The sequence below is a fragment of the Callorhinchus milii genome, unplaced genomic scaffold, assembly GCF_018977255.1.
Source record: "Callorhinchus milii isolate IMCB2004 unplaced genomic scaffold, IMCB_Cmil_1.0 Scaffold3, whole genome shotgun sequence".
In the NCBI taxonomy this organism is placed as follows: Eukaryota; Metazoa; Chordata; class Chondrichthyes; order Chimaeriformes; family Callorhinchidae; genus Callorhinchus; species Callorhinchus milii.
This window is the reverse complement of record NW_024704744.1, coordinates 78,178,769-78,205,793: the sequence shown is the minus strand read 5'-3', so window position 1 is coordinate 78,205,793 and position 27,025 is coordinate 78,178,769. Positions and strand designations below refer to the sequence as shown.

Genomic DNA, 27,025 nt, shown 5'->3' with positions numbered 1-27,025 from the left:
GAGGAAAAAAAAGTCTTAGATGTTGAAATGCATCAGAGAAATGTGATAATAATAATCCTTGCATTTGAGACGTCTCAAAAGTGCTTCACAGCATAAATTGTAAAGGGAATTGACTGTGTATTTGTGGGCGAAACGCGGCAGCAAATTGTGGACAGCAGTGTCCCACAAACAGTCGTGGATTACTTATTTCTTTGTTTTGGAGGAATTATTACCTCAATAATTGTTATTATTATTGATGAGTGATCAGTGTTGTGCAAGGGGAAATGTTCTGCTTTGATGTGATGTGACATTTTTTTTCTAGGTCTAAAAAAAAGTCTCCTTGAGTATTTGGGTATTTCTGAATCTAAAACTTCCCTGCGACTGGTCGGGTTTCCTTAAAAACACTGGGCCCCGCAAACTAATCTTTGTTGATGGCTGCGCTGGCTGCATTCTTTCTCATCCTTGCTGATTTACATCTGTTCAGGCCAATTCAAAATATGGTGAGTAAATGAATTAGACATGTAAATTCGAGCCCTAGGCTAGGAGAGCAGGCGATGACTGACTTGAGATTGTGAGCATACTATAGTCTTCTGCCTGACTAGCTAATATTCTCTTTTTATATTTTTATATATATATAAAAATCCTGATAAGTTTTCAGTCATTTGTAGATTAGATTTTAATAATATTCCTTGCATTTGATATAGCGCCTTATCACGTTGTTGAGAAGTCTCAAAGCACTTCACAGAATATACTGTAAAGTGAATTGACTGCATATTTTGTGGATAAAACGTGGCAGCCAATTGTGCACATCAGTGTCCCACAAGCAGTTGTGGATTAAGTGACCAATTTTTTTTGAGGGATTATTACCCCCGGAAAGCAATCCGCCAATCGACTAACAACCAGATTCCTACTTACTGCTAGGTAAACAGAGGCGTGTGGAGCAAGGAAACTTCCCTAAGCTTTCGCCCTGCCAGGGAATCGATCTTGGGTCCTCTCGGTTGCAAGGCGAGTGCTCTAACCACTACGCTACAGGACTCCACATTTTGTACTTTGTAAGAGACATAAAAAGGAGACTTTTTGTTAGGAGCATGAAAGGACTATGGAGACAGCATACATAGTGTGGACATATGTTCACATTAGTTTTGTCTTTTAAACCTATAAGAAACAAGATATTTTTCAGGGCGAACGAAGTACCATGTTATAATTGGAGCAGTTCTTTATCTCTCTCTCTCTCTCTTATATGTCTGTTCTACGTGATTCTTCAATAGCATTTTAATGTGGTTTCCTGTCCCCCACCCACCCACACACCCGCCCACCTGCACACACACACACACACACACTCCCAAAGAGCTGGTGGGTTCTTGAAAACGTAGCTTTTCTCATTTTCAGATCCCAGCCACAAGTTTCCGAAATTGGTCCACGGTTGATTTTGAAGGTTAGAGAGCTTTTGCCGCCGTTTCCCCCGATCAGTGTCCGAGACATACATCACCCACTGTGGATAATCAGTTGTTTTCGTTTTGTTCATTGGGTTGTTGTCTCATTTCGGTTTTCTCCCCACTAACACCCCTCTCCCCTCCCAGCAACCCCCCCACCCCCCCTTCCCCACCGCAGCCGCTCAATCAACTACTGAGCGTGGATGTCCATAACTTGTCCTCCCATCGTGGGGTCTCCTGGGTTAAGCATTGTGGGGCTAGATGCTGACATCGGCATTCCAGGGTGGGATGGTGGTCCTCCATGCATCATCATCGCTGGGTGGTGGGGGTGTCCAGGAATGTAGGAATGCATGGGAGGTCCGTGCCTTAGCTGGGCAGGGTGTGGCGGCATCTGGGGAGGGGTGTAGTTTGGCTGTCCCATGCTCATACCCATCGGACCACCCTGCGATACGTAGTCTCCTGGCATCCCCTGCAGTCCTGTGTGAGGGAGGGAGGGAGGGAGAGAAAACGACACACACGTGAAATTCTTTAGTAAGTGCAATCTGATTCTCTTTTAGCACAACAACAACAAAATTTGGAGTCCCGTAGCCTAGTGGTTAGCGCACTCGCCTCGCAAGCGAGAGGATCCGGGTTCGATTCCCAGGCAGGGCGAAACCATAGGCAAGTTTCCTTACTCCCATACACATCTGTTTACCTAGCAGTAAGTAGGAACTCAATTGTTTGTCGATTGGCGGATCGCTTTCCGAGCGTAATAATCCCTCNAAAAAAGAATAATTTTGGTCACTCAATCCACGAATGTGGGACACTCTGGGAATCCATGTTTGTGGACACTGCTGTGAGCAATTGGCTGCTGCGTTTCGCCCACAAAATACGCAGTCAATCCACTTTACAACACATTTGTAAAGTGCTTTGAAATGTCTCAATGACGTAATGAGGCGCTATACCAAACGCAAGTTTTATTTATCATTAAAATTACATTTATATAGTGCATTTCACAACGGAAGAAGGTCCACAGGTGCCGATGAAATGTTGCCCGCAATCTGATTTAAATTTGCACCTTCAACAGAGGCCAGGCTCGTGAGGAAAACACAGGACTGAGCGCATAAGAAAAAAATGCTCATCCAAAACTTCCGGATGTTTATCGTATCACCACGTGGTGCGACCTTGCAAAGATTAATCCATTCGGTAGAATAAATTGAAGTTCACACACATTACGGTGTTAAATAATAATAATAATAATAATAATAATAATCCTTGCATTTGATATAGCGCTTTTCACGTCGGGAGGATGTCCCAAAGCGCTTCACAGAACACACTGTAAAGTGAATTGACTGTATATTTGTGGGCGAACGAGGCAGCCAATTGCGCACAGCAATGTCCCACAAACAGTCGTAGATTGAAAATGACCAATTTATTATTATTTTTTGTTTTGGAGGGATTATTATTAGGCGTGTGGAGTAAGGAAACTTGCCCAAGGTTTCGCCCTCTGCCTGGAAGTGAACTCAGGTCTCTCGCTTGCAAAGCGAGTGCTCTAACCACTGAGCCACAGGACTCCACGAATGGCCATTTTTCTCACACTCCCTCTCTACCCCACACACCACCCCCGCAAAAAAATGGCCATAATGGCCATAATCATAATAATCTTTGCATTCGATGTAGCTCTGCTCATGTCAGGAGGATGTGTCAAAGTGCTTCACGGGACTCGCTTTAAGTGCAGAGACTGTATTTTTCTGGGCTAACACAGCAGCCAATTTGCCATGACAACGTCCCGCCCGCAAAACAGCCATGAAGTGAGAGGCCAATTTTGTTCCTCTCTCTCTCTCTGGGGGATTGTTGGCCAGGACACTGGGATAAGAAACTCCTTTCCCTTTTCGAACAGCGCAGCAGATTTTTTAACGTCCGCCTGAACAGTGCAGAGGACCTCGGTCTTAACATCTCAGCCGAAGGACGGCACCTCCACAAATGCAACTGAAGCCTCCTCCCCACCATTCACCCCAGCACTGCACTGGAACATTAGCCCCAGACTGTGAGGGTCCATGGTTATTCCAGGCTTGAAAAGAAGCACGACGTGATTTCAATTGTACCCTCGCACACAAGAAAATCTTCTGAGGAAGTGTTGGGGGGGAGAGGGGAGGCGCGACAAGAAACAGAAAACATCCTAGTAGTTGTTTTTTTTTGGGGGGGTGGTGTGTGGGGTAGAGAGGGAGTGTGAGAAAGAGAGAGAGAGAGAGAGAGGTCAGAGCAACTGAAAGGAATCTTTAACTTTAATCAGCAATCATTTTTATTGCTGAAAAAAATCTTTGGGCCACAAAAAGGGAGATTTGTGGCCTTGAAGAAAGGTTAACAAACCTTTGCTTTTTAATTGGAGCGTGTGTGTTTTTTTTAAACAAAGGTTCTTCCGAGGGTGGTTGAGCGCGTGTATGCGTGCGTGCATGTGTGTGTGGAGGGGCGGGCGGCGGGGGGGGGGTTGGGGGGGGGGGGGGGAGAGAGGTGGGGATCACTAAAGGTGCTCGCTAAAAACCGTACCTGCAAGCTCATCTGGGCGAATGGAAGGGGAAATCAATGGCGTTCATTAATTAAATCTTTCTCTGTGATCGTCAACGTTTTGGAGGGGAAAAAAGGCAGGATTTTGAATCCCGGCCACCCTTGGCTGAGCTTGGATGGAAACTCAAAGAGAAAATTGGGCCTAAAACAAAGGACCTCCTGCTTTTTTTAGTGGGGCTCCGTCTTCTGCTTGGGTTGCCACGGTTGATGGGAAGTGGCAGGTGTATTGTTTCTAAGAGCTATAAGCTCCATAATCGTCAGGGGTGGAAAGCAAAGCGTTCTTCCTAAGTAGGTTCAATTGGCTTTAGTTCTGAGTAATGTTGCTCTGTGACTGACACAAACACCTTGTTTCAGGTCTCAGAGCTGAGCGGCAAACTGCTGTTTAATCTAGCCTAAAGGAACAATTTTCAACTAATGAAAATTGCTTATAAAATATACTGTACCCACAGCTCCGTAATCAAATAAGGCGATAATATTTTTGTAATAACCTATTAATTTAATTGGTCATGAAGCATATAATACATCATTTAAATTTAATTGACCTAGAAACTAAGAAACAATATTTAAATTAGCCAAGCTAGAAATTTCTGTGGTTAGGTAATAAGGCTGTTACAATTCTCTGCTCTGCTCAATGGGTTTTCTCTCTCTCTCTCTCTCTCTCTCGTATCTCTCTCTCTCAGCCTCACAACTAATTGTCAAACCAATCTTTGATTCCACACAGAGCACATGTCTTGAACCATGCTTTAGCCTTGCTACGTTTTGAAATGACATATTAGAGACAATACGAGGCAGAGAGAGTGCTTTCACTTCACACAACATCACAAAAGGAAACTCAATTACTGATAATCTTTAAAAGATCCGTTTTAAAGGTGAAGAAGGGATGGTGGGTCAGGGGGAATGGCGGGTGGAGGAGGTGATGGAGAAAGGGAGGTGATGGAGGGAGTGAAGTGAAAGAGACGGCCCCTATTTTTTTGGTTGATGTGGTCTTGTGTTTGCAGGGGGGGTGGATATGTGAGTGCTCTGTGAAAACTAGAGGGGCAGAGAGAGAGAGAAAGAAAGAGAAGAGGAGAGGCATCAAGAAAGAGAGAGAGAGTGAGGGAAAAGGTTAGTTTAATTAAAAAAAGAGAGTAGAATAACACTAATTTATCAAGGGCAAGGACAGGAGAATGGAACAGTCTTATAAGGGTTCACGTCACCGGGCTCCAACTATTCAGGATCGCATTAATGATCTCTATTTTCGTATCCTCCAAAAGTCAACTCCATCCGTCACACTGCAAGTGACGGTTTACTTAATTTGGACGTACGCAATTAGTCTGGGTTTTAAAACTCCATGACTCTGCCTGACTTTTTTCGCCGTTTCGCCTGGGCGATTACACCCACCCCCCCCTCCGCCCCCCTGCCCCCACCTTCTGTTTTAATGGCTGTTTTATTTTTTTAAGTATAAAAAAAATTCTCCCTCCGCCACTCCCCCCCCCCCGCCCCCCCCATCCCTCGCTCTCATTCCTCGCCACCCAACGAGCACGAGCAGAAACAAAAATGAATCGGTTAGAATGATTCAAAAAAACATGTCTTCACCACGGACAGGCAGAAGAGATATTGAGAAATTAATAAATAAATTGTGTCTCGATTCAAATTATACCCAATGCTGCTTCTGTTTCTTCAATCCTCCCCCCACCAGTGCATTCTTCTCCCCCCACCCCCCCTCCCGTCGCCCCATTCCACCCCGTAATCTGTCCTCGAAGCAATGCTGGATCATTCCCGGTATCTCGCAGGTTAGTGTATAAATGTAATTCATGCATCAACTGTGGTCAGACACATTTATGACACTTTAGGGACATACTCTTTCCTCTCTTGGCACTCCTGCAGACTGCTTACATTTTGCCAATCAGTCTGTTGCTATAGCGATGCACAATCTCCACCCCCCGCGCCCCCCACCCCTCACTCACTCACTCACTCACTCATGCCTCTGCCCATCCTCCCTCCCAATCCTCCTCTCTCCATCCCTCATTCCCTCCAGCCTCACTCACTCCCCCACCGGGCTGTTTCTTGTTTTCTCTTTTGTCATGTTGCCAGCCCCTCACACCGCTGTGTTTCAACGCAGTTCCAGATAACAGTGTCAGGCAAAGCATTTCCTTGTAGATTGTTTAATAGTTCCCACCACCACCCTTCAAATCACTGACGAAAGGTGCAAACATTCAGGAGTTGAGGGGGAGGAGGGAGTACTGTGGGCGTGCAAGGCGAAGGGAGAGGGAGGTGGTGGGAGGCACTGAGTGAGAGAGACAGAGCGAGAGAGAAAGAGACAGAGAGGGAGGGGGAGAAAGGAAAAAGAGAAGGGGAAAGAAAGACGAGAGAAACCCAAGTATATATATATATATTTCCTTTTTTTTGTTCTTTCACGAGTGAACAAAGCATGAAGCTATGGGCTGGAAGAAACAACAACCATAAAAAATTAAAGCAAAGAAAAATGGATGAAGGTTTTATATATTTATATATATTAAAAAATTGCTCTTGGAATAAGACTTGTGTTAAAAAAAACACAATGACCCCATTTTTTTTTGGTACTTACTTCCCCCTTTGCTCTGTGCTTGGTTAACTAGGTGAAGGTTACATGTAGTGCCATTGCCCTTCCATGCCTATATTCATGCCCATTCCACTCATAGGTCCTAGAAAGGAGATAAAAATCCAAGAAAGATGCCAGAAAATGAGCAGAGTCAAAACAAAGACAGCGTTCCTCCCAAAAAAAACAGAAAAAAGAAAAAAAAAACAGAAAAAAAAGACCCTTTGCTTAAAACATCAGGGTCAAAGAGGGGGTTATGGTTCCTCCACATTTTAGAGCAAAACCATCTTTCCTTCTCCTTCCCCTCGTTTCCCCCTCTCTTTTCATTATCAGGTACACAGAAGACAGGCAAGGCAAGGCAAGGCGAGAGATGAGGAGGGAAAGACAGTTCTGCTGACTTGAGCACACTCGGATGTTGTGTGTGGGTGAAGATGTGACGCTGGGTGATGGGGGAAAGGAATTGGAGTGAAAGGTGGTGGGGTGGAAGGGGAGGAGCAGAGGAGGAGGAGGAGGAGGAGGAGAGTGGGTGGGGGTAGGGGCTAGATGATGAACCGTAAATCTTACCAGGCGGTCGGATTCCCATATGCTGTTGACTATCCATCACAAAACCTCCCATCGGCTGACCATCGGGATTGTAGGGGGCACCTTGGCTCACTGAGGGATTAACAAGAAGCCTGGATGTAATTGTCTGTATGTCTCCAATGCTCAGACCTGCTTCAGTCTCTGGAACCCATTGCCGTGGAGATTCCATAACACAAAGCATATGACTGAGAGAGTTTGACAGACCCATTGCAGACTACCACGCACACTGTACTGCCCTATTCCTGTCTCCGTCGCTCTCCCTTCCAAGCACACGATATAGCAGTTAACAACTACCTTTGCATTGTTGAGACGTCTCAAAGCGCATTACACAATATACTGTAAAGGGAATTTACTGTACATTTCGTGGGAAAAACGCGGCAGTCAATTGCGCACATCAGTGTCCCACAAGCAGTTGTGGATTAAGTGACCAATTTTTTGGGGAGGGATTATTACCCACAGAAAGCAATCCGCCAATTGACTAACAAATGGGTTCCTACTTACTGCTAGGTAAACAGGCGTGTGGAGTAAGGAAACTTGCCTAAGATTTTGCCTTGTCTGATAATCGAAACCGGGTCCTCTCGCTTACGAGACGAATGCGCTAACCATTACGCTATGGGACTCCATGTAAGAGAGCGTTGCAATGAACGTTCACTGACAAACGTATCTGACAACCTTAACTAACAGTGGAGAGGTCTGGTCCGAGAAGCCAAATGGTTTGCGTTCAAGTTAACAGCAGATGTTCACATCCCTGTGGTAACTTTCCACTATAATCTGATCATGAAACATGCATGGAGTTTCGGAAAAAAATCTTGTTTGATGCAATTTATGTTCTCCCGCTAGAGCCAATTCCTTCAGTCTTGGTCTTGTTAATAGATAATATGGTATTCTGTTAACCTTATGAGAACAAAGCAAAGTGGAGGAGTGGGCGAGGAGCTGGGAACTTGAATAAAATCAGTCCCTTCAAATTAGATCATTTGTTCTGACTTTTATGACTGTATAACTAGAGAGAGTGTTACAGTGTTTGGATTACATGGGCTTCACTGAAGGTTGTGGGGATCTTTTCTCCCCAGTTGGGAAATTCAGCCCTGTGAGCTTCCAATGGAAGCTCCCATTCCTTTTAAACAGTAATAATAATATAATAATCCTTGTATTTGACATAGTGCCTTGTCATGTCATTGAGTCGCCTCAAAGAGCTTCACACAATATTTTGTAAAGTGGTTTGACTGTATTTTGTGGGCGAAACGTGGCAATGAATTGTGCACAGCAGTGTCCCATAGACTGTCGTGGACTGAGCGACCAACTTATTTATTTAATTTTGAAGGAATAATTACCCCCGGAAAGCGATCCGCTGATCGACTAACAATCGGATTCCTACTTGATGCTAGGTAAACAGGGGCATGTGGAGTAAGGAAACTTGCCCAAGGTTTTGCCCTGTTGGGAATCAAACCTGGGTCCTCTCGGTAGCGAGGCGAGTGTTCTAACCTCTACGCTACAGGACTTCACGACTAATAATAATAAGACTAAGAAGATGAATAATCCTTGCAATTTGATCGAGTACCCAACCACGTCATCGAGACGCCCACTGAGCTTCATGGGATGCACTGTTATAAAGCGTGGCCACTGTGTATTTTTTCGGACGGCCGATTTGTGCTCAGCCACGACCCGCAAACAGCCATGAAGCAAGTGACCAAATTTATGTGAGCAATTGCTGGCTAACGCACTGGGAGAAACTCCCTTCTCTTTCCGAACGTTCTGTCCAGGCGGTATATCTAACATCCGCCTGGAGAGAACAGACGGGACCTCAATTAAACCTCTCCATCCGAAGGACAGCGGCGCCTCCCACAATTCGGTGGAGAGGCAATAACCACCCCGCAGCACTGCATTGGAGTGTCAGAATAGACTATGTGAGCTCCAAGGTCCCGATGTGGGGGCGTGAACGCTCAACCTTCTGACTCAAGAGGTGAAAGTGCTACTGACTGACCGAGCCAGGCCGACTCACAAAACTGACAGTTCCTTTTTCCTGACCCATTGGGTCCTTTTGAGATCTGTTCTGTGTCTCAGCACAAGCGAGGCAGCTCTTCAGCAATCAGCAAGGCGTTTGAGAAATCGCAGGGAAGCTTGCTAACTGCTGTGCGCAATTGGCCGCTGCGTTTCGCCCACAAAATATACAGTCAATCTGTTCTATGCTATATCCTGTGAAGCGCTTTGAGACGTCTCAACAACGTTATCAGGCGCTATATCAAATGCAAGGATTATTATTATTATTAACTGCCCAAACGGTGTAATGTGCAGCACAACAGCCCTTAATAAGGGCAGGAACCAGCATTTGATACAACAGCAAATAGCACATTCCAACCCCCTGAAACTCCTGCAAGTGCTAAGTGCATGCCGTTCTTTACACCGGAGCTCGAAGCTATATTTTGCCCTACTTTGGACCCAGGTCAAAGTTGCACTATTGACCCTTTGGAACATGGAGGGGAAGCAAACTAGCCTGACTTCCTGCCCTTGACCATTATCCATTGACCCCCTCCCCCGCCCTGGAAAGTGCATGTTTGTGGACTTCGAGGACAGACTCTCGCTTGACTCCAACGCTAGACTGGCTCAGTTCATAGTGTCTCACTTCCAGTCAGAAGGTTTGTGGGTTTAAGACCCCATGTCTGCATTTTGAACTCACTGACCAGGCTGCTGCTCCAGTGCAGTGCTGGGGGAGGGCGAGGGCCTGGGTGGGAAGCGCTGAATTGTTGGAGGTGCCGTCCTTCGAATGAGATGTAAACCGAGGTCTCGGTCTCTGTCTATTCAGGTGGGCATTAAAGATCCCACGACACTTTTCACCCTGGCCAACAATCCCCCGGATTAAGATTGGTCATTCACTGCTGCATTTGCCTACAAAATACACTGTCACTATCCTCAACAGTAAATTCTTCGAAACAGTTTGAAGACGTGATAAGGCGCTATATCAAATGCAAGGATTATTACTAAAGATAAGAGTCAATTAATTACCCTGCCAACGTTCAATGCCTTGGCTAACATATGAGGATCATATATACTCCAGCGAGGGTGAATGAGCCAAGGAGTTTAGCAGAGAAGAGGGGAGCAGAATAGGGAGAAGAAGAAAAAAGAAGGCAAATTTGCATTTATCTCCATGACATGGAACACCAGTGATAGGAAATCGCATCCTAGGATAAACATTATAATAATAATAATCCTTGATTTGCTATAAAAATAATATATAATAATCCTTGCAATTGATATAGCGCCTTATCACATCTTCGAGACGTCTCAAAGCGCTTCACAGGATATACTGTGGGCGAAATATGGCAGCCAATTGCACACAGCAGTGTCCCACAAACAGATTTTTTGGGGTTTTGAAGGGATTATTACCCGGGAAAAGCGATCCGCCAATCGACTAACAACCAGGCTCCTACTTACTGCTAGGTAAACAGAGGCGTGTGGAGTAAGGACCGGGTGGCTGCACAGCTGCTGAAAATGGGTTACACATGTCTTTAAGATCTAAGTATTTAGCGATTAAATACCTTATTACCCTTATTACCCAGTGCAGACTGCTGGCTAATACCAAGCAAAGTCTGTCACCCTGGCTCATGTACTGCAGGTCTGCAAATCCCACAGACCAGACGAGACGTTTGCACTTCATTGCGCTTTCCCGTTCGTGGCGCTATCGCTCAGAGCCGCAGATACTTTCCGAAAATGTAAGCCATTTAACAGGAGGGCTCCTGTGCGGCAACAAAGCAAGCCATTCAGGTGGTGAAGTTTGCAGAGCGGACTGCATATCAAAGTAACGGGAATGTGGCAACGTCTGCAGTTTAAAATGGTTGTGCCCGTGCTCAAAAGCCAATGGAGATTTGCCAATTTCCCCCTTAAACCTCCACCCTCCCCAAATTTTAGCAAATTTTCCTTCCAGCCCAAATATTTTGACACGACTGCAACTTGTTTTTGCCCACAGGTGGCTGGGACTTAAGGCGAAAAAGGGGCATTTTCGCCTTAAAGGGGAGATGAGCTGCAGATAGATGGCTGCCTCTTCCCCGCCCCTCCCTCACCGCACAGGCTCCGTGCCAACCTAAAGACGGCCGCCCCCCAACCCAGTGACCTCTGCATCAAATAATAATAATCCTTGCATCTGATATAGTGCCACATCACGTTGTTGAGGAACCTCCAAGCGCTTCGCAGAACATACTATAAATTGAATTGACTGTGTATTTTGTGGGCGAAACGCAGCAGACAATTGCGGACGGCAGCGTCCCACAAACAGTCATGGATTGAGTGACCACATTTTCTTTTTAAAGCATCATTACCCCCGGAAAGCGATCCGGCAATCGAAAAACAACTGGTTTCCTACTTACTGCTTGGTAAACAGAGGCGTGTGGAAATCTTAAAAATGTGAAGGTAAATCTTCCTGCCTGTTTGTCAGAGTTGGAAGTGATTGGAGGAATGATAGCATTACTATTCCTCGCTGCCTCTGTCCTCTCCTGTTCCCGTGTCAATGTCTGGCTCCAGGCCACTGGCTGCTCATTAGAATAGAATTTAAATACAAATTTCTTGAAGCACAGGGCTCCCAATGGGACAATATCGATTTAGTGAATGGACGCAAGTCAGGCTCCACTGTGAGTTGACTTTATGCCAATTCATGTGTCACAAAGCGGGAAGCTTTTTGGCCTGAAACAGTGGCCACTAAAGTCACAAATTTCAGCCTTTTCCACTGAGAAACTGGCAGTGCTATGCAGACAAAAACGTGTTTTTTCCCCCTTCTCTCTTTCATTTTCACGTTCTGTCTTTTTTCCCACCCTTTTCAACAGGGTTGATTTCCCCAGTGTCAGATCACTGAGCTATGAGGAAATAATATTAACAGCAATTCTATTGATAAGACATCTTTCAAGTCGGGAGGAGGTCTCATAAGAACTTGCAAGGTTTTTAATACTAATAATAATCCGTAGATTTGATTTAGTGCCTTATCACATCAGACGTCTCAAAAGCACTTCACAGGACATACTGTAAAGTGAATTGAGTGCGTATATTTCGTGTACGAAATGCAGCAGCCAGATGCACACAGCAATTCCTATTAACAGCCATGGAGTGAGTGACCAATTTTATTTGGGGGATTGTTGGCTAGGACACTGGGAGGGAGAAACTCCCTTCTCTTTTTGAATAGAGCTGTGAGATCTTTAAAGTCCACCTGAACAGGCAGACAGGACCTCGGTTTAATGTCTCATCCAAAGGATGTCTAATGTGAAATGTAACTACTGAGGATTTGGTGGGCAAAATGTAGCCAACAGATTAAAACAATACCAGTGTCTAGTTAAAACATATTAATACTACTACTAATAATAATAACCCTTGCTTTTGATATGGTGCATTATCAAGCCTTCGAGATATCTCAAAGCGCTTATTGTGAAAGTGCAGCGGCTGTGGATCTGGTAATGTATCTGCGATTGCTAGCAAGAATATTAGCTTCAATGTTCAATGCTGACGGAGTTCTGTGTTTTAAAAGGCTTACAGAGGATTATGTGGCTAAAGGCGACACAGCACTAAGCCAACCAGGCCAGAAGGTTACAGCCTGGAGTGTGCGCACACTGGTTTGAGTCAGTTGTGTGAAATGCTTTAAGATGTCCTCCCGACGTGAAAGGCTCGACACTACAGAAAAATTATCGTTCCAATTTTTTTTGCATAGGTACAAATTGCTGCTGTGTCCGCCTGCTAAGCACACAGTAACTTCACTTTACAGCAAATTCCTGTGAAGCGCTTTGAGGCGTCAAGTCGTGAAAGGTGCCATACCAAATGCAAGGAATTGCATTTGCATATAGAAATTGTTGCTCTAGAATCCCAATGTGTGCGGTTGTCTCTCCACCGCCCTCCCTCTGCCCAAATTTGGTCATTAACTTCACGGCTGTTTGTGGGACGTTGCTGTGCGCAAATTGGCAGCTGCGTTTGCCTTTACAACAACAACAACTTGCATATATATAGGGCGGGATAGAGTCCCGGAGTGCTTTACAATGACCTTGAGCCAGGAGGAGAGGGAGGTGACCATAAGCATGATCAAAAAGGTCTTTAGGCGGAATTTGAAAGTGAGGAGGGAGGGGGCAAGGTGGAGGGATTAAGAGAGAGACTTCTGAAGTTTCGGGAGTGGCTGAATGCACGGCCACTAATGGTGGAGCGGAGGGGATAATAATAATAATAATTCTTGCATTTGATATAGTGCTTTTCATGTCGGGAGGACGTCCCAAAGCGCTTCACAGAACACACTGTAAAGTGAATCGACTGTATATTTGTGAGCGAATGCGGCAGCCAATTGCACACAGCAATGTCCCACAAACAGTCGTAGATTTAAAATGACCAATTTATTATTGTTTTTGGTTTCGGGGGGATTATTATTAGGCGTGTGGAGTAAGGAAACTTGCCCAAGGTTTCGCCCTGCCTGGAATTGAACTCAGCTCTGTCGCTTGCAAAGCGAGTGCTCTAACCACTGAGCTACAGGACTCCACAAATGATGGGACAAACAGGAGGCCTGAGTCAGCCGAGTGGAGGCAGAGGGTGGTGAAGTGGGGGGTAAGCAATTCGGATAGGTAGGGATGTGCAAGGGCATGAAGGGATTTGAAAGTGAGTGTGAGGATCTTGAAATTGATCTGTCCAGTAATTGAGAGCCAGTGGAGCCTGGCAAGGGCTGGTGTGATGGGGGTACGGAGTTTTTTTCTGCGGGTGAGAATCCAGGCGAGGGAGTTCTGAATTAGTTGAATTTTGTGTATGGTGGAGCTGGGGAGACCATATTTATTTATATAAATAAATACACAGTTGCTACACTTCACGGTAAATCCTGTGAAACGGTCTAAGACGTCTCGATGACATGATCAGGTGCAATATCGAATGCAAGGATTATTATTATTTAATTCAAATCAGCAGTTGGAAAGCTGTGCGGTTTAACCTGGATAAACTCCCAAGTTACCCCACTGCACATTCTGCAATGACCCTCAGCTTTGGGCTTTCAGAAAGCTATTGAGTCTGCATTGGCTCTCAGAGCAAGGTGTACTTTCATTCCCACTGCTATCCTATCACCTTTCCCCTTCAAGCCTCTATCGTTCACATACCTGTCCCCACTTCCCTCTTCAAACCCACAAAAACAATGATAATAATCTTTGCACTTGATATAGCACCTTATCATGTTGTCTCAAAGCGCTTCACAGAATATTTAGTAAACTGGATTTTGTGGATACGCAGTAAACTGCGTATTTTGTGGGTGAAATGCGGCAACCAATTGTGCACAGCAATGTCCCACAAACAGTCAAGGATCGAGTGACCACATTTTTGGAGTGGGGGGGATTATTACCCCCGAAAAGCAATCCGCCTATCGACTAACAACGGGGTTCCTACTTACTGCTAGGTAAACAGAAGCATGTGGGGTAAAGAAACCTGCCTAAGCCTTTGCCCCGCCCGGGAATCGAACCAGGGTCCTCTCGCTTGTGAGGCGAGCGCGCTAACCACTACGCTACGGGACTTCACAATAGACTCTGGCTCTACCACCTAGTTGGCAGGCCGTTCTAAGTCCCAACAACGATGTTTGAATGAAGCTCTTCTTGCGACTATCTTTTGCTTGGGCAAAGTACTGCAGCCTTGAGGAACGGGCCCAAGTTGACATCTTGGCTGCACTTGTGGTGCTAGACTGCACCTGGACTGCACAAACAAAAGTTGGCACCGTCACCAACAGATAAATGAGCCCCACTGAGTTAATCCACTAAAGTGCTTAAGTACATAATGGCAAACTATCAATAATCATTATTTTGTGACCGTTGGGAGTAAAATGCTCACTCGTGATATTTCCGCAGGAAATTCGCAGAGTATTACACAGAGTGAGTGGGACATGGCCTATCCCAGTTCGGGTGATGTAGGAGGTTGTGATTGCCAACAAAGGCCTGTAGCCAGCGAGCTGGTGTGCTAAATGTAAAACCACCTCGTGCTTGCATACGTGTCTCTGTCTGATTTCCCGAACGCAAAGTAGCTCTGCTCTTCACTGGCTCGAGGGCTCTTTATGTCACGGCGACCAGAACTGTGCTCAGGACTCCAGGTGCAGCCTGACCAGAGCTCGGATCTGATTTCTGGAGAACTTAACTGGCTTTGGCACAATCTCAACCGATTTAGCCCAACAGGAATATCACACACATCTGCCCCCGTCGAGAACACTAGTGGAATCGAAGGGCGATGGGGAAGCACACACTGGGAATTCTTGGTAACAGGATCCTAATACATCGAGGCCTTTTCACCATAGGTTATTGGCCAGAGGAACGGATTGGATCTAAACAAATAACCTCCACACCCACAAAGAATTGCTGCAATTCTAAAAAAAAGGAGAGGTTTGGAGCCGAACTTCCTCACTGCTGCTCAATATCACCAGTTAACCCAGTAAATCAAATAGCTCTTTACAGCAGCGCTGTTTTAGTATTATACTTCAACTTGTGACACAACAAACATAGTTTATGGTTCTCTCCCTAAAGATAAACCATATAAAGATCTCGCTTTCTCTCTGAAACTTATTACTGGCTGAATGTACTTTAAGTGCACTATCATCTGAGAAACCATTACTTTATCAAGACTGTTTTGTTGACGTTATTTCAACTCGTTCCAGTCACATAAAAATATAACACATAAAATGCAGCAGTCAATTGCGCACAGCAGTATCCCACAAACAGTTGTGGATTGAGTGATCAAATTATCATTTATTTTATTTAGTAAATTTATTGAAGGGATTATTACCACTGGAAAGCGATCCGCCAATCGACTAACAACCGGAACCCTATTTACTGCCTGGTAAACAGAGGTGTGTGGAGTAAGGAAACTTACCTAAGGTTTCGCCCTGCCCGGGAATCGAACCAGGGTCCTCTCACTTGCAAGGCGAGCGCTCTAACCAATGTGCTGCAGGCCTTTGTGAAGGCTGAAGGTACAGAGAAGGTTCGGGAAGTCACAGAAGCCTTCTCTGGGCGCTGCTAACCGTGTTTGAGGTTGAAATCGTGGGAAGGGGTCTCCAGCAAGGGGTGAGGAGGAAGCGCAGAGCTCAACGTTTGCAGCATAATTTCTGCGGGGGTGAGTTTTGCTTTTTCTTGTAACAGGCCCTCTTAAAGCACTTCTCCAGCCCACGTGAAACCAATGCAAGCATAGATTTCCTGCCAGCCCCAGCAGACATTGTGCAGGCAGACATCTCTAGGTTCAGGGTCATCCACATGGGAAGCAAGCCTGCCCTGGTTTGCAAATAACTCTGCTGTACCTCATCAATGTCTGGAAGTGGCACCGAGGGAAGGAGGGAAGGAGGGAATAATCACTGCCAATGATGAGAGACTTTAAACTTAACTGCTAGGAAGAATTGGGTTTGTGTATTGGGATTAAATAACTGCCCCACCACCACCATCCTCATCTCTGTGAACTGAATCGGGAGCTTAGCTCAGCTCAAAGTGCAAAGGTTTATGAGGCCTTCTTTTAGATGGCTGAGAAGAATCCTAAGTCAATGGGTTTAGGTTCAGTTCAAGAACAGCAGTGACAGCTTGCATTTATCATTTATACAGCGCCCTTCACGTGGGGTAATGTCCCAAAGAGCTTCACAAAGACAGGTTCCTGGTGGATATTATTTCACAGTGGAAAGGGGACCACGGGTCAATGCCTCACACCCTTTCTCCCCCTGCACTCAAAACCCATCGAATGAAAAATCTTCACCTTGTACTGCTTCACCCCTCCACTTCCCTCCTCCCACCACCCCACCCGCTTCTTCCCTCTATCTCCCACTCTGTGAAGCGTTTTGAGACATTTTCCAATACAAAAATTGCTCTATAAGTGATGGTTTGTTGTTTGACTTCAGGGAAATAATATAACAATATTAATAATAATCCTTGCATTTAATGGAGTGCCTTATCACGTCATTGAGACGTCTCAAAGTGCTTCACAGAGTATACTTTAAGGTGTAGTGACTGTATATTTTTGTGGGTGAGATGCGGCAACCAATTGCGCACAACAATGTCCTACAAACAGTCGTGGATTGAGTGGCCACATTTTTTTTGAAGGTTTTATTACCCCCATAAAGAGATCCGCCAATCGACCAACAACTGGGTTGGTCAATTGCGCACAGCAGTATCCCACAAACAGTAGTGGACCAAGTGATCAAATTATCATTTATTTATTTATTTATTACATTTATTGAAGGGATTATTATTCCCGGAAAGCGATCCACCAATCAACCAACAACCGGGTTCTTACTTACTGCTAGATAAACAGAGAGGTGTAGAGTAAGGAAACTTGCCCAAGGTTTCACCCCGCCCAGGAATTGAACCCGGGTCCTCTTGTTTGCAAGGCGAGCGCTCTAACCAATTCGCTTTAGGTCTCCACTTAAATCCCACAAGTGAGTTTATCATAGATTTCCAGTCCCATTGTTTTGTAGTGTTACTCGTGTTTAAGTCCCATCTGCCTTGTGGTGTACAAAAGGAATGGCTCTCAACATTGCCTTTTCCAAGGTTATCGCTCTCACCCTGACTCCCCTTTCCTCCTTCCAATCCTTGCATTTGATATAGCACCTTATTACGTCACTGTATCAAATGCGAGGATTATTAATATTATCATTATTGTAGTGTTTCAGTGCCCATAATTTGTCAATTTTTTGGGGGTATTTAAACCGGGTTCTCTCTCAGCTCCTGTTAAGAATGTACGGAAAACGGGCTTCAGATTTACAACTGAATGCAGCAATCGTGCATAATGTGATATGTGGCGTTAATAAGAGTAAATCTCTTGTCTCGCATCCCACTCGACGCTTCCGCACCCCAGCCCACCCCCCCCCCCCCCCACACACACTACTGGGCTAGAATTTCTTCCCAAGTGTCGGCCCTTAACGAGAGTTTAACCCTGCAAGCAAGCAACCCATCATGTGGTCGACCTTGAAGCAAGTGATGGAATTTGAGTGTAATAAAAGGAAGGAAATGCTTCGTTCTCAGCACCAATCTTACTTAGATTTTACTCAGGGTTTACTTAGATAAAGCACGCAGAAGAAACCTCATGCTTCTATACTTTTCTCAAACCCGCTCCCTTGGGAACGAGAGTGAAAGAGAGCTGAGAAACCGAGGGTTCACAGAGAGATTCACTAAGAGTGGCTCTCAAGTTGCCGGTGAGGAAATCCTGAGTGCGAAGCAAGGTGCTGTGAGCTGGTTGTGGTGTAGTGACTGTTACCAAAAACAACAACAAAAAATTCCATTTGTACAACACCTTTCACGTCGGGACATCCCAAAGCCCTGGACAGTCACGGATGTGCACTCGAGTGGGGGGGGGGTTGAGATCACGAGGAGTGGAAGGCAGGGAGGGTGGGGGACGGAGGGTGATTGAAGGCACGGTCGAAGAGGAGGGTCTTGAGACAGGCCTTGTAGGAGTTAGTGGAGGGGGCGAGGTGTAGAGACTTTAGGATGGAGTTCCAAAGGGTGGGGGAAGAAAGGCTGAAGGTCCGACCGCCTTTCTGCCCCCACCCTTTGGAACTCCATCCCAAAGTCTCTTCACCTCGCCCCCTCCCTTGCTGCTATCAGGCACTTCATGGCTGTTTGTGGGATATTGTTGTACCCAACTGGTGCTGTGTCTCACCCACAAAATACAGAGTCACTTCACTTTACAGTGTTTCCTGTGAATCGCTTTGAGACGTCTCAACGACTTGAAAGGCACTACACCAAATGCAAGAATTATTATTATTATTTAAGGTCGAGCTCGTGGAAGTTTTAAAACTTTAAAACTTTGAAGTTTTGCACTTTTCCACAGGTGGAAAGAACGGGTGAAAACGCTCCTCTCTTTCTCTCTCTCTCTCTTTTTCTCACACGCTCTCTCTCTCTCTGGCAGCTTCTCCAAAAGGCAACGGCAAAGACATTATTATCAATCATCATCATCATTAATTACTGTTATTAATCGATCGATCGAGTACATTAAAACCCAACTTGCTTTCTCCAAAGCTTTGCCCACAACTGCAAACAAGAACCAGTAATAGTTCATTAATAAAGAGGGGGAAGAGTAAAGGTGGTTAGAAATGTTTTATTTTGTTTTGAACCACCGAAACTGGATTCCAGACCCGAACCAGTTAGTTCAAGCTAAGCTTTAGAAGTCAATAGGACCTATTAGTTTCTTGCACACATAAAGTACTGTCGCAGTAAAGAGGGGCTTTGAACTTTACTGGATTCCCAGAGCAAACGCCAACCTCGGCTGCCCTTTCTGACAGGTGATAAAAACTTTTTATAGCAAATCCACACCAAGCCATGCACCAGGAAGTTGTCATAGGAGCAGAGAGTAAAAGCTGCGAAGAGATGGTTTTGAGGGGGGGTTGGTGGGGAGGGTGGGGGGGGGGGAGGTAAGGGGGAGGCGAAATCCCATTAAACCCACACAAAAGTTAATGTTGAATTTTTTTGGGGGAAAAAAAAGAGAAGCTCTTCAAAGGAGCTTGGGAATTCAAGGCTGCTTGTATTCAGTTTTTAAGAAAATGAAGGCGTCTTGCCTTGAGAAGTTGATTAGTTTTTGTTATGATGTTTATAATTTAGTGGTCAGTCACTGCCAGCCCAGCTTTCGACACTGTATTTACCAGGTAACGGACCTCCCGGTGAATGGCTTGATGATGTTTTTCGCCTGCGGGACTTGAATACAGTTACAATTGGTGACTTGCCTGCTCGGTTAGATTGGTCAATCATAGGCTGGACTATCCGTCTCCTGGCATTTATAAACCTGCAAAAAGGGGGTGGGATGGGGAAGGGGGAGAGGGAGGGAGGGAGAGAGGGAGAGAAAGAGAGAGAGAGAGAGAGAGAGAGAGAGGGAGGGTGGGAGGGAGGGAGGGAGAGAGAGAAAGAGCACAAATAAAAAAAAACCCTGTTACTTCAACACAGTTTTGTTGAAAGCGAAAGAAAACAATCTTTTTTACGGCAATTGCTCATGCAATCGGCAACGTCCTCGCACTGCCTATATTTACTCGGCTTCACATCCCACTTGACTCTTCCCCCCCACCCCTGCACCAACCGCTCTATCCATCCACCCGAGTTCCGACAGTTAACCCAACGCACACTCTGGGGTCCCCAAGCCTTGGCTCTCTTGCCAACCTGCGCCTAATACTTTCCGGAATTAGGTAAGCGGGAGGCGTCCCTCCAGGGAGAGAGTGCACGTTCCATTCCAACACTCTCTCTCTGGGATTTCCACGTGTAGATGGGATGACTGGAACTCTCAGTTGGGTTTGGATACTCTTTAAGCACGGTGATGGGTTTCGGCATGTGGTTCGGGCACCCGGCTGATCCCAAAAAAGTCCATCCACCCTCTCCCTCGTCCCCTCCCCGCGACCTCTGCTGACCTCTGGAAACGCAGGCTCGGGGACTCGGATTTGATTTATGGCTCTCTGTGTGTGTTTTTTTTCGCCCACAGCTGGACATTTCCATTTCATCTCTCTTTTTTTTCCGGGAGAGAGAGAATAATTAGACGGACCAGGAAACAATGCAAAATGCCCCACTCTCTCGCCTACCCCCACCCACAATCGCTCTCTTCCCCCACACCCTGAACACCCGTACCCAGCGTTCAAGGCAAAATAACTGCCACCGATAAAGGAAAAGTTGCTCATATGAGCATCTGTTGCCTCACCTAATTAGTGAAGAATCCCTTCTTTGTCTCGATCCCTAGTTTTCCTCTCACAGCCCTCCTCAGTCTCTTATAATACTGCTAACTCCGTTTAATGCCCACTGTTAAGAAAACTAACCTTACTGTGACTCTACAATCAAATAAGGCAATGTCTGGAGTTTTATCACTGCTGCTCATAGTGTTAGGGGAAAAAGCATCGCATCGCATTTCCTTTTAAAGCTTCTTTCATTCTTTCTTTGTTTCTCTTTCTTTCTTTGTTTCTCTCTCTCTCTTTCTTTCTCTCTCTCTTTCTTTCTTTTCTTTCTCTCTCTCTAACCCTCTCCACCATCACCACTACCACGCTCTCTCTCTCTCCTCTTTATGCAAAGTTTAGGGTCAAACGGAGGTGACTACCGCACACAATCAGTGACCTTCTGAATCTAGTTTTCTGCCGCAGATTTCCCCCCCCCCCCAACCCCCAAAAAACAGATTTGCACATCAAAATAAAAAAAAATCCCTAACCGCGGGGAGTGGTTAAAAGGGCGGCGAGCCTGCGAAATGAAATGGTGTAAAACTGGGAGCAAACAAAAGCATATTTAGAGGCACGTTTAAAAGGGTAGATAAATGCAAAAAAGGCCGTGGAGATAATGGGTGGGGGAGGAAAACCCTTGCTTTTCAACCTTATGTCAAAGTCTGCGTTGGAATACCAGGGAGCAAAAGTTAGTCAAAGGAACCAGAACTCATGTGGAGAGTTCACCTCGACCCCGTGGAGGAGGAAATTCGACTTTCCAATAGTCTACTTGTCTTGAATTTTTTTTCTTCATTTGCAGTCTCTTACATCGCGCTTCAGCCTGGCTCGGTCGGTAGCACACTCTCCTCATGAGTCGGAAGGTTTTGAGTTTAAGCTCCTACGTCGGGGACTTTGAACTCGCACACAGTCGAGGCTGATGTTCCAATGCAGCGCTGGGAGAGGGGAAGGGGGGGGGGGTCAGAGGTGTCGTACTTTGGATGAGATGTTAATCTGAGCTCCTATATGTCTGGACGTTAAAGATCCTGTGGCGCTATTCAAGAAGAGAAGGGAGTTTCTCTCTCTGTGTCCAAGCCAACAATCCCCCAGATAAAATTAGTCATTCACGTCAGGCTGTTTGTAGGACGTTACTGTGTGTGTGTGCAAACTGGCTATCATGTTCAACGACAAAATATAGTCACTACACTTTACAGTAACTCTGAGAGAAGCTATTTGGATGATGTGAAAGGCGCTGTTATCAAATACAAGGAGTATTTTTATTTTTATTGCACATTATCTGTCTGTCACATGCAAAGACCTATGAACATGCTTAAGAAAATCCAAACCAAACTACCGAGACCCTTCACATATGAAGTTCACCTGAGTCTGGAATGGAATGTGCCCGCGCTGTATGGAGGGACGCACCTTGCTTACCCAATCCTAGAAAATATTAAGCGCAGGTTGGCAAGAGCCTAGCCTTGGGGACTCCAGAGTGTGCATTGGTTGAGAGCGGGGGGAGAGGTTAGTGCATTTGGGACCTTAGATTTCCCCTTATGGAAGAGTGTATTGAAAGATTGTGTGGCACAATGGCCAACTTCCGGTCAGAACGAGACGGCTGGGATGCCTCAAATTGAGCCAATCGTCATGGCAATGTCTTTCCCCAAATCCTTGGCCTTTACGTGTTAAATGAGGAACATTGACTCCAGTTGGAAATGTTGTGGAATCCTTCCTGACATCTGCAATGGGGTGTCCAGGAGAGGCACAGTGATCCCCTACTAGCCCCCCCACTCCGCCCACCTCTCCCCCTTTCTGGAACTTTCTCCCCAAAAGGCTGTGGATGCTGGATCAATTCAAAGACTGAGGTGGATAGATTTTTGTTAGGTTAGGGTATCAAGGGATATGCAGCAAATCGAGTTGAGGTACAGATCAGCCATGATTTACTAGAATGGTGGAACAAGCTCAATGACTTGATGAGGTGCTATATCAAATGCAAGGATTATTATTATTATTATTATTATTATCACCACCAGTGCCCAGTGTGCAACAGAGTCCCATCTGCTCCAAGTCAGTGGGGGAAGGGATTATTCCAACTCGACTCCTGTTAACCCAGTGAGCCAAACCTCAAGATGGTCAGACTCCAGAAGTTACCCCAATGTACATTCTGGGGTCTCCAACCTTTAGCTTTTGCCAACCTGCGCCTAATACTTTCCGGGATTAGGTAAACAGGATGTGTCCCTCCAGGGAGAGAGTGCGCATTCCATTCCAACAATCTATCTCTGGGATTTCCATGTGTAGGTGGGATGTATGGAATTCTCAGTTTGGTTTGGATATTCTTAAGCACGGTGATAGGTTTCCGCACGTGTCAGACACATGCTGACCCCCCAAAAAAACAGGTAGGGTGGATAAGCAGTGGTAAGCTTGCCAGACAGTTCTCTCAATGGCAAGCTGTGCGATTTTTAGTTGGTTAGACCCCTAAATGCACAAGCCCTGGCTCTCGCCAACCTGCGCCTAGTACTATCCAGCATTAGGTAAGTGTGGTGTGTCCCTCTGGGGAGAAAGAGTGCGTATTCCAGACCCATGCGCAGTTGTGTGCAGATGTGGAATTCTCAATCTGGTTTGGATGCTCTTAAGCACGGTGATGGGCTTCCGCGAGTGTCAGACAGCAGTTGACCAAATAAAATCCGGTCCAGGCGAACAGCTTGGATAACAGCCACTATAGTATTGTTTACAAGCACGAAGACAACAGCAGCAGGACGGAGATGAGGACCTCTGTTACGCTGTTCTCCTCCCCCAGCCCAGACAATGAAACTGGGCGCGCTCGAGTGACACACAAAGAATTACAAATAACGTCCAGCACGGAAACAGGCCACTCGGCCTAACCAGTCCGTGACCAGTGTTTATACTCCGCACAAGTCTTCACACATTCCTTGCTCCCTCCCATACTCTTCTATTCCCTTCTCCCTCATGTGAAGGTCTAGCTTCCTCTTGAACGCATCCATACTACCTGATTCAACCACCGCTTCAGGCAGCGAGTTCCACAATCTCACTACCCTCTGCGTGAACTAGTTCCCCCTAAATTCTCTTTTGGGACCCTCGCAACAGTGCAGCGCCAGCCTACGCTGCGTGAGTTCAAAGTCCCCAATGCGGGGCTTGAACCCACAGCCTTGCTTACTGACTGACTCGTGAAGGCGAGAGCGCTACCGACTGAGCCAGGCCTGGCAGTGCAATCAACGGGGAGCCAGAAAGCAACCTTTCATCTGTGGGCAGCCCCCTGACTAACACTCCCCCTCGAGCTCTCCTCCATCCCCTCCCCTCCCCTCCCTCCCTGCCCCTCCCATCATCTCTCTCATGACACACTGAGTCTTCTGAATTCCTGTCCTGGCAGGAAGCCGGGTGGAACTAAAGGTTTCCTGTGAACCTTTGAAACCAAAGCACAAGTGTAGCGATTTTCTACGGCATTCCCTTTGCTCTTTTGAGGTCCATGGGGGGGAATGGGAGAGAAATGCTCTGCATTGTCACAGGAAAGACAATGCCCCTTTAAAGGACAGAGCAGCACGCAGGGGTGAAAAACCCCCTCGACTGAATGACAATGCGAACATTACTTGTGTTTGATATAGCGTGCGCGCAAAAAAAAAATCCCCCAAGATCTGAAATAGCGCAGGAGATAATAATAATCATCTCTGCATTTGGTAAGGAAGCTTATCACGCTGTTGAGAAAGTCTCAAAGCACTTCGCGAGGATTTTTCTGCAGTGTGTGTTTTGCAGGCGAGATCCGGCAGCCAATTTAGGCATGGCGATGCCCACTGGTCCGTGCAGGAGGTCAGAGATGAAGCAATAAACTGTTCTTGGAACAATATTTGTGGGGGGATTAATCCGCTGCCTCTATCCTCAGGTGAGTTCTGTGGTTACAGTAATAATCCTTGCATTTGATATAGCGCCTTATCACGTCATCGAGACGTCTCAAAGAGCTTCACAGAATATACAGTAAAGTGGAGTGACTATATTTTGTGGGCAGAACTTGGCAGCCAACTGCACGCAGCAGTGTCCCACAAATACTCGTCGAATTGAGTGACCAAATTATTTATTGATTGAGTTATTACCCCCAGAAAAGCAATCCGCCAATTGACTAACAAACCGGGATCCTACTTCCTGCTAGGTAAACAGAGGCGTGTGGAGTAAGGGAACTTGCTTAAGGTTTTGCCCCACCTGGGAATCAAACCTGGGTCCTATCGCTTGCAAGTGCTACAACAATAACACACAGGGTAGCATCCCGGAGTGCTTGACAGTGATGGAGTACAACGCCATGCCGGGGGGAGGAGGGAGGTGACCGTAGGCACGGTCGAAGAGGAAGGTCTTAGGTGCGATCTGAAGATGGGGAAGGAAGGGGCAAGATGGAGGGATAGAGGAAGAGTGTGCTAGCATTTCGGGGCACAGTGGCTGAAAGCCTGGCCATCAATGGTGAAATTGAGGGCATGAGGGACAAGCAGGAGGATAGAGTCAGTCTACACAGAACGATACAGCATTGAAACAGACTGTTCAGCCCAACTAGTCCATGCCAATGTTTATACTCCAAATGAACCTCCAGCCTTCTCTTATTCCAGCTTCATTCCTTTCTCCCTCGTGTCTCTTAAATAGACCAGTAAAGTAAAGACCACTTTGCAGTAAAATGCTATGCAGTGCGGTGCTTTGAGGCATACCAACGACGTGACAAGGCGCTGCGTCAAACTCAAAAGGATTATTGTTGTCACTCGTGTATTTTTACCAATCATGTTAATAAGTTGACCAGAGCACGTTTGAGAATCTTATTCCTGCGCCTGCAAATTCTTGCTGCAAGTTTCACCGCATGCAGTATGTCTGCCCACTGAGGCTAACTTGACGCGGACAGAATTTCCTTCTGTTCAAAGCAATAAAATGACAGAAGAACATTCTTACTCCACTCCCCTCCCCATACACCCCTCAGGGTCAGTCTGAGGTCAACTCCTCCTCATTCCTATAAGTGTTTAAATAAACTGGTCCAGCTGTCTTTTGCTGCAGAACCCCATTAACCTCCATCTTACTCTGCCCGCAACGTCCTGCTAAAATGCCCCGCGTACAGACACCCCACGCCGCACCCACCACTCCACCACCACTCTCCACCCCTTCACTTAACAATGCGGATCCTCCAGAACTGCAGTAATAAGCCTCCTAGAGACCGGCTGATACCTGGAGGCACCTCAGATCACTTCTAATTCAAATCAAGGCATGTATAAGGTGTTCACAAAGTCCTGTTTGTCCCCCACCCCACCCGCCGTTTTTTTTTCTCGCAAAGAATTTTTATTTTCTGTTGCAGATGAGTCGAGCGTAACAATATCTGACACCAGTAACTTCCTCATCACTCCGTCTATGTTACAAAGGATATTACACTTAATATGGCGATGGATCATTATGTGCCATGAAAATGATGGCCCTCACACACACACACACACCGATCCTCTGGAAGTCTAAATACAGTTAAACACTTGTACTGAATACAATGAAGTACTTCTAAATACAATTATCATTGTTCTTCCACGTGTTTCAGTTGTTGGTCAGTGGACTGGTAGAAAAAAACACAAGGACTTTGCGAGCACCCTGTACAGATGGATGTAACCTGGTACAATGCAACCAGGTTAATAATAATAATAATAATCCTTGCAATTTACATGGAGCAGTTCATGCATGGAGGACGTCTCAAGGCGCTTCACAGGATTTAACTGCATAAGTTGCGACCGTATTTTGTGAGCAAAACGCAGCAGCCAGTTTGCGCATTGCAAATGTCCCACAAACAGACATGGAGTGAGTGACCAAATTTATTCGGGGGATTGTTGGCCAGAACACCAAGAGAGAGAAACTCCCTTCAGTTTTCGAGTAGCGCCGTGGGATCTTTAATGTCCACCTGAACAGGCGCAGACGGTTCCCTCAGCTTAAAGTCTCATTGCAACACACCCTCAGCTCGGCCCTGGACTGTCAGCTTAGACCGAGTTTGTCGACCCAATGTGGGGTTTGAACTCGAACGCGACCTTTCTCAAAAGTGCCTCGAAGTGCTTTGCAGGGTTTTACTGTGAAGTATAGTGGCTGTGTGTTTCTGTAGGTAACAGCTGTATCAACAGTCACTGTGATCATATCAAGAGGCACAGGTGGGACCCCGGTTAATGCCTCATCCGAAGGACGGCACCTCTGATAATCAATGCTACCCCCACCCCCGGACACTGTGCTGGAGCATCAGCCTAGACAATTTGACCTCAAAATCCCGATGCTGTGAACGTACAATCTTCTGACTCTACCAACTGAGTCAGGCTGGTGTTTCTG

At 46.1% G+C, this 27,025-nt stretch overlaps 1 protein-coding gene across 3 annotated transcripts in view; it reads right to left on the bottom strand.

Annotated features, from left to right (window-relative positions):
• Window positions 1-1,218: 1,218 nt before the first annotated feature.
• The window catches only part of LOC103177894 (homeobox protein Meis1), a 156,998-nt gene continuing 131,191 nt past the window's right edge, over window positions 1,219-27,025 (bottom strand). Inside the window, exons 10-13 of one of the 3 annotated variants that reach the window (XM_042333692.1) lie at window positions 19,760-19,818; window positions 7,078-7,167; window positions 6,523-6,619; window positions 1,826-1,889 (exon numbers count right to left, since the gene is read on the bottom strand). In XM_042333692.1, the coding sequence (XP_042189626.1) occupies window positions 6,561-6,619; window positions 7,078-7,167; window positions 19,760-19,818 (208 nt within the window). In that variant the 3' untranslated portion in view covers window positions 1,826-1,889; window positions 6,523-6,560. Of the gene's footprint in view, window positions 1,890-6,522; window positions 6,620-7,077; window positions 7,168-19,678; window positions 19,819-27,025 lie in introns of all 3 variants that reach the window. The other 2 variants (XM_042333689.1, XM_042333690.1) reach the window with 2 other exon arrangements.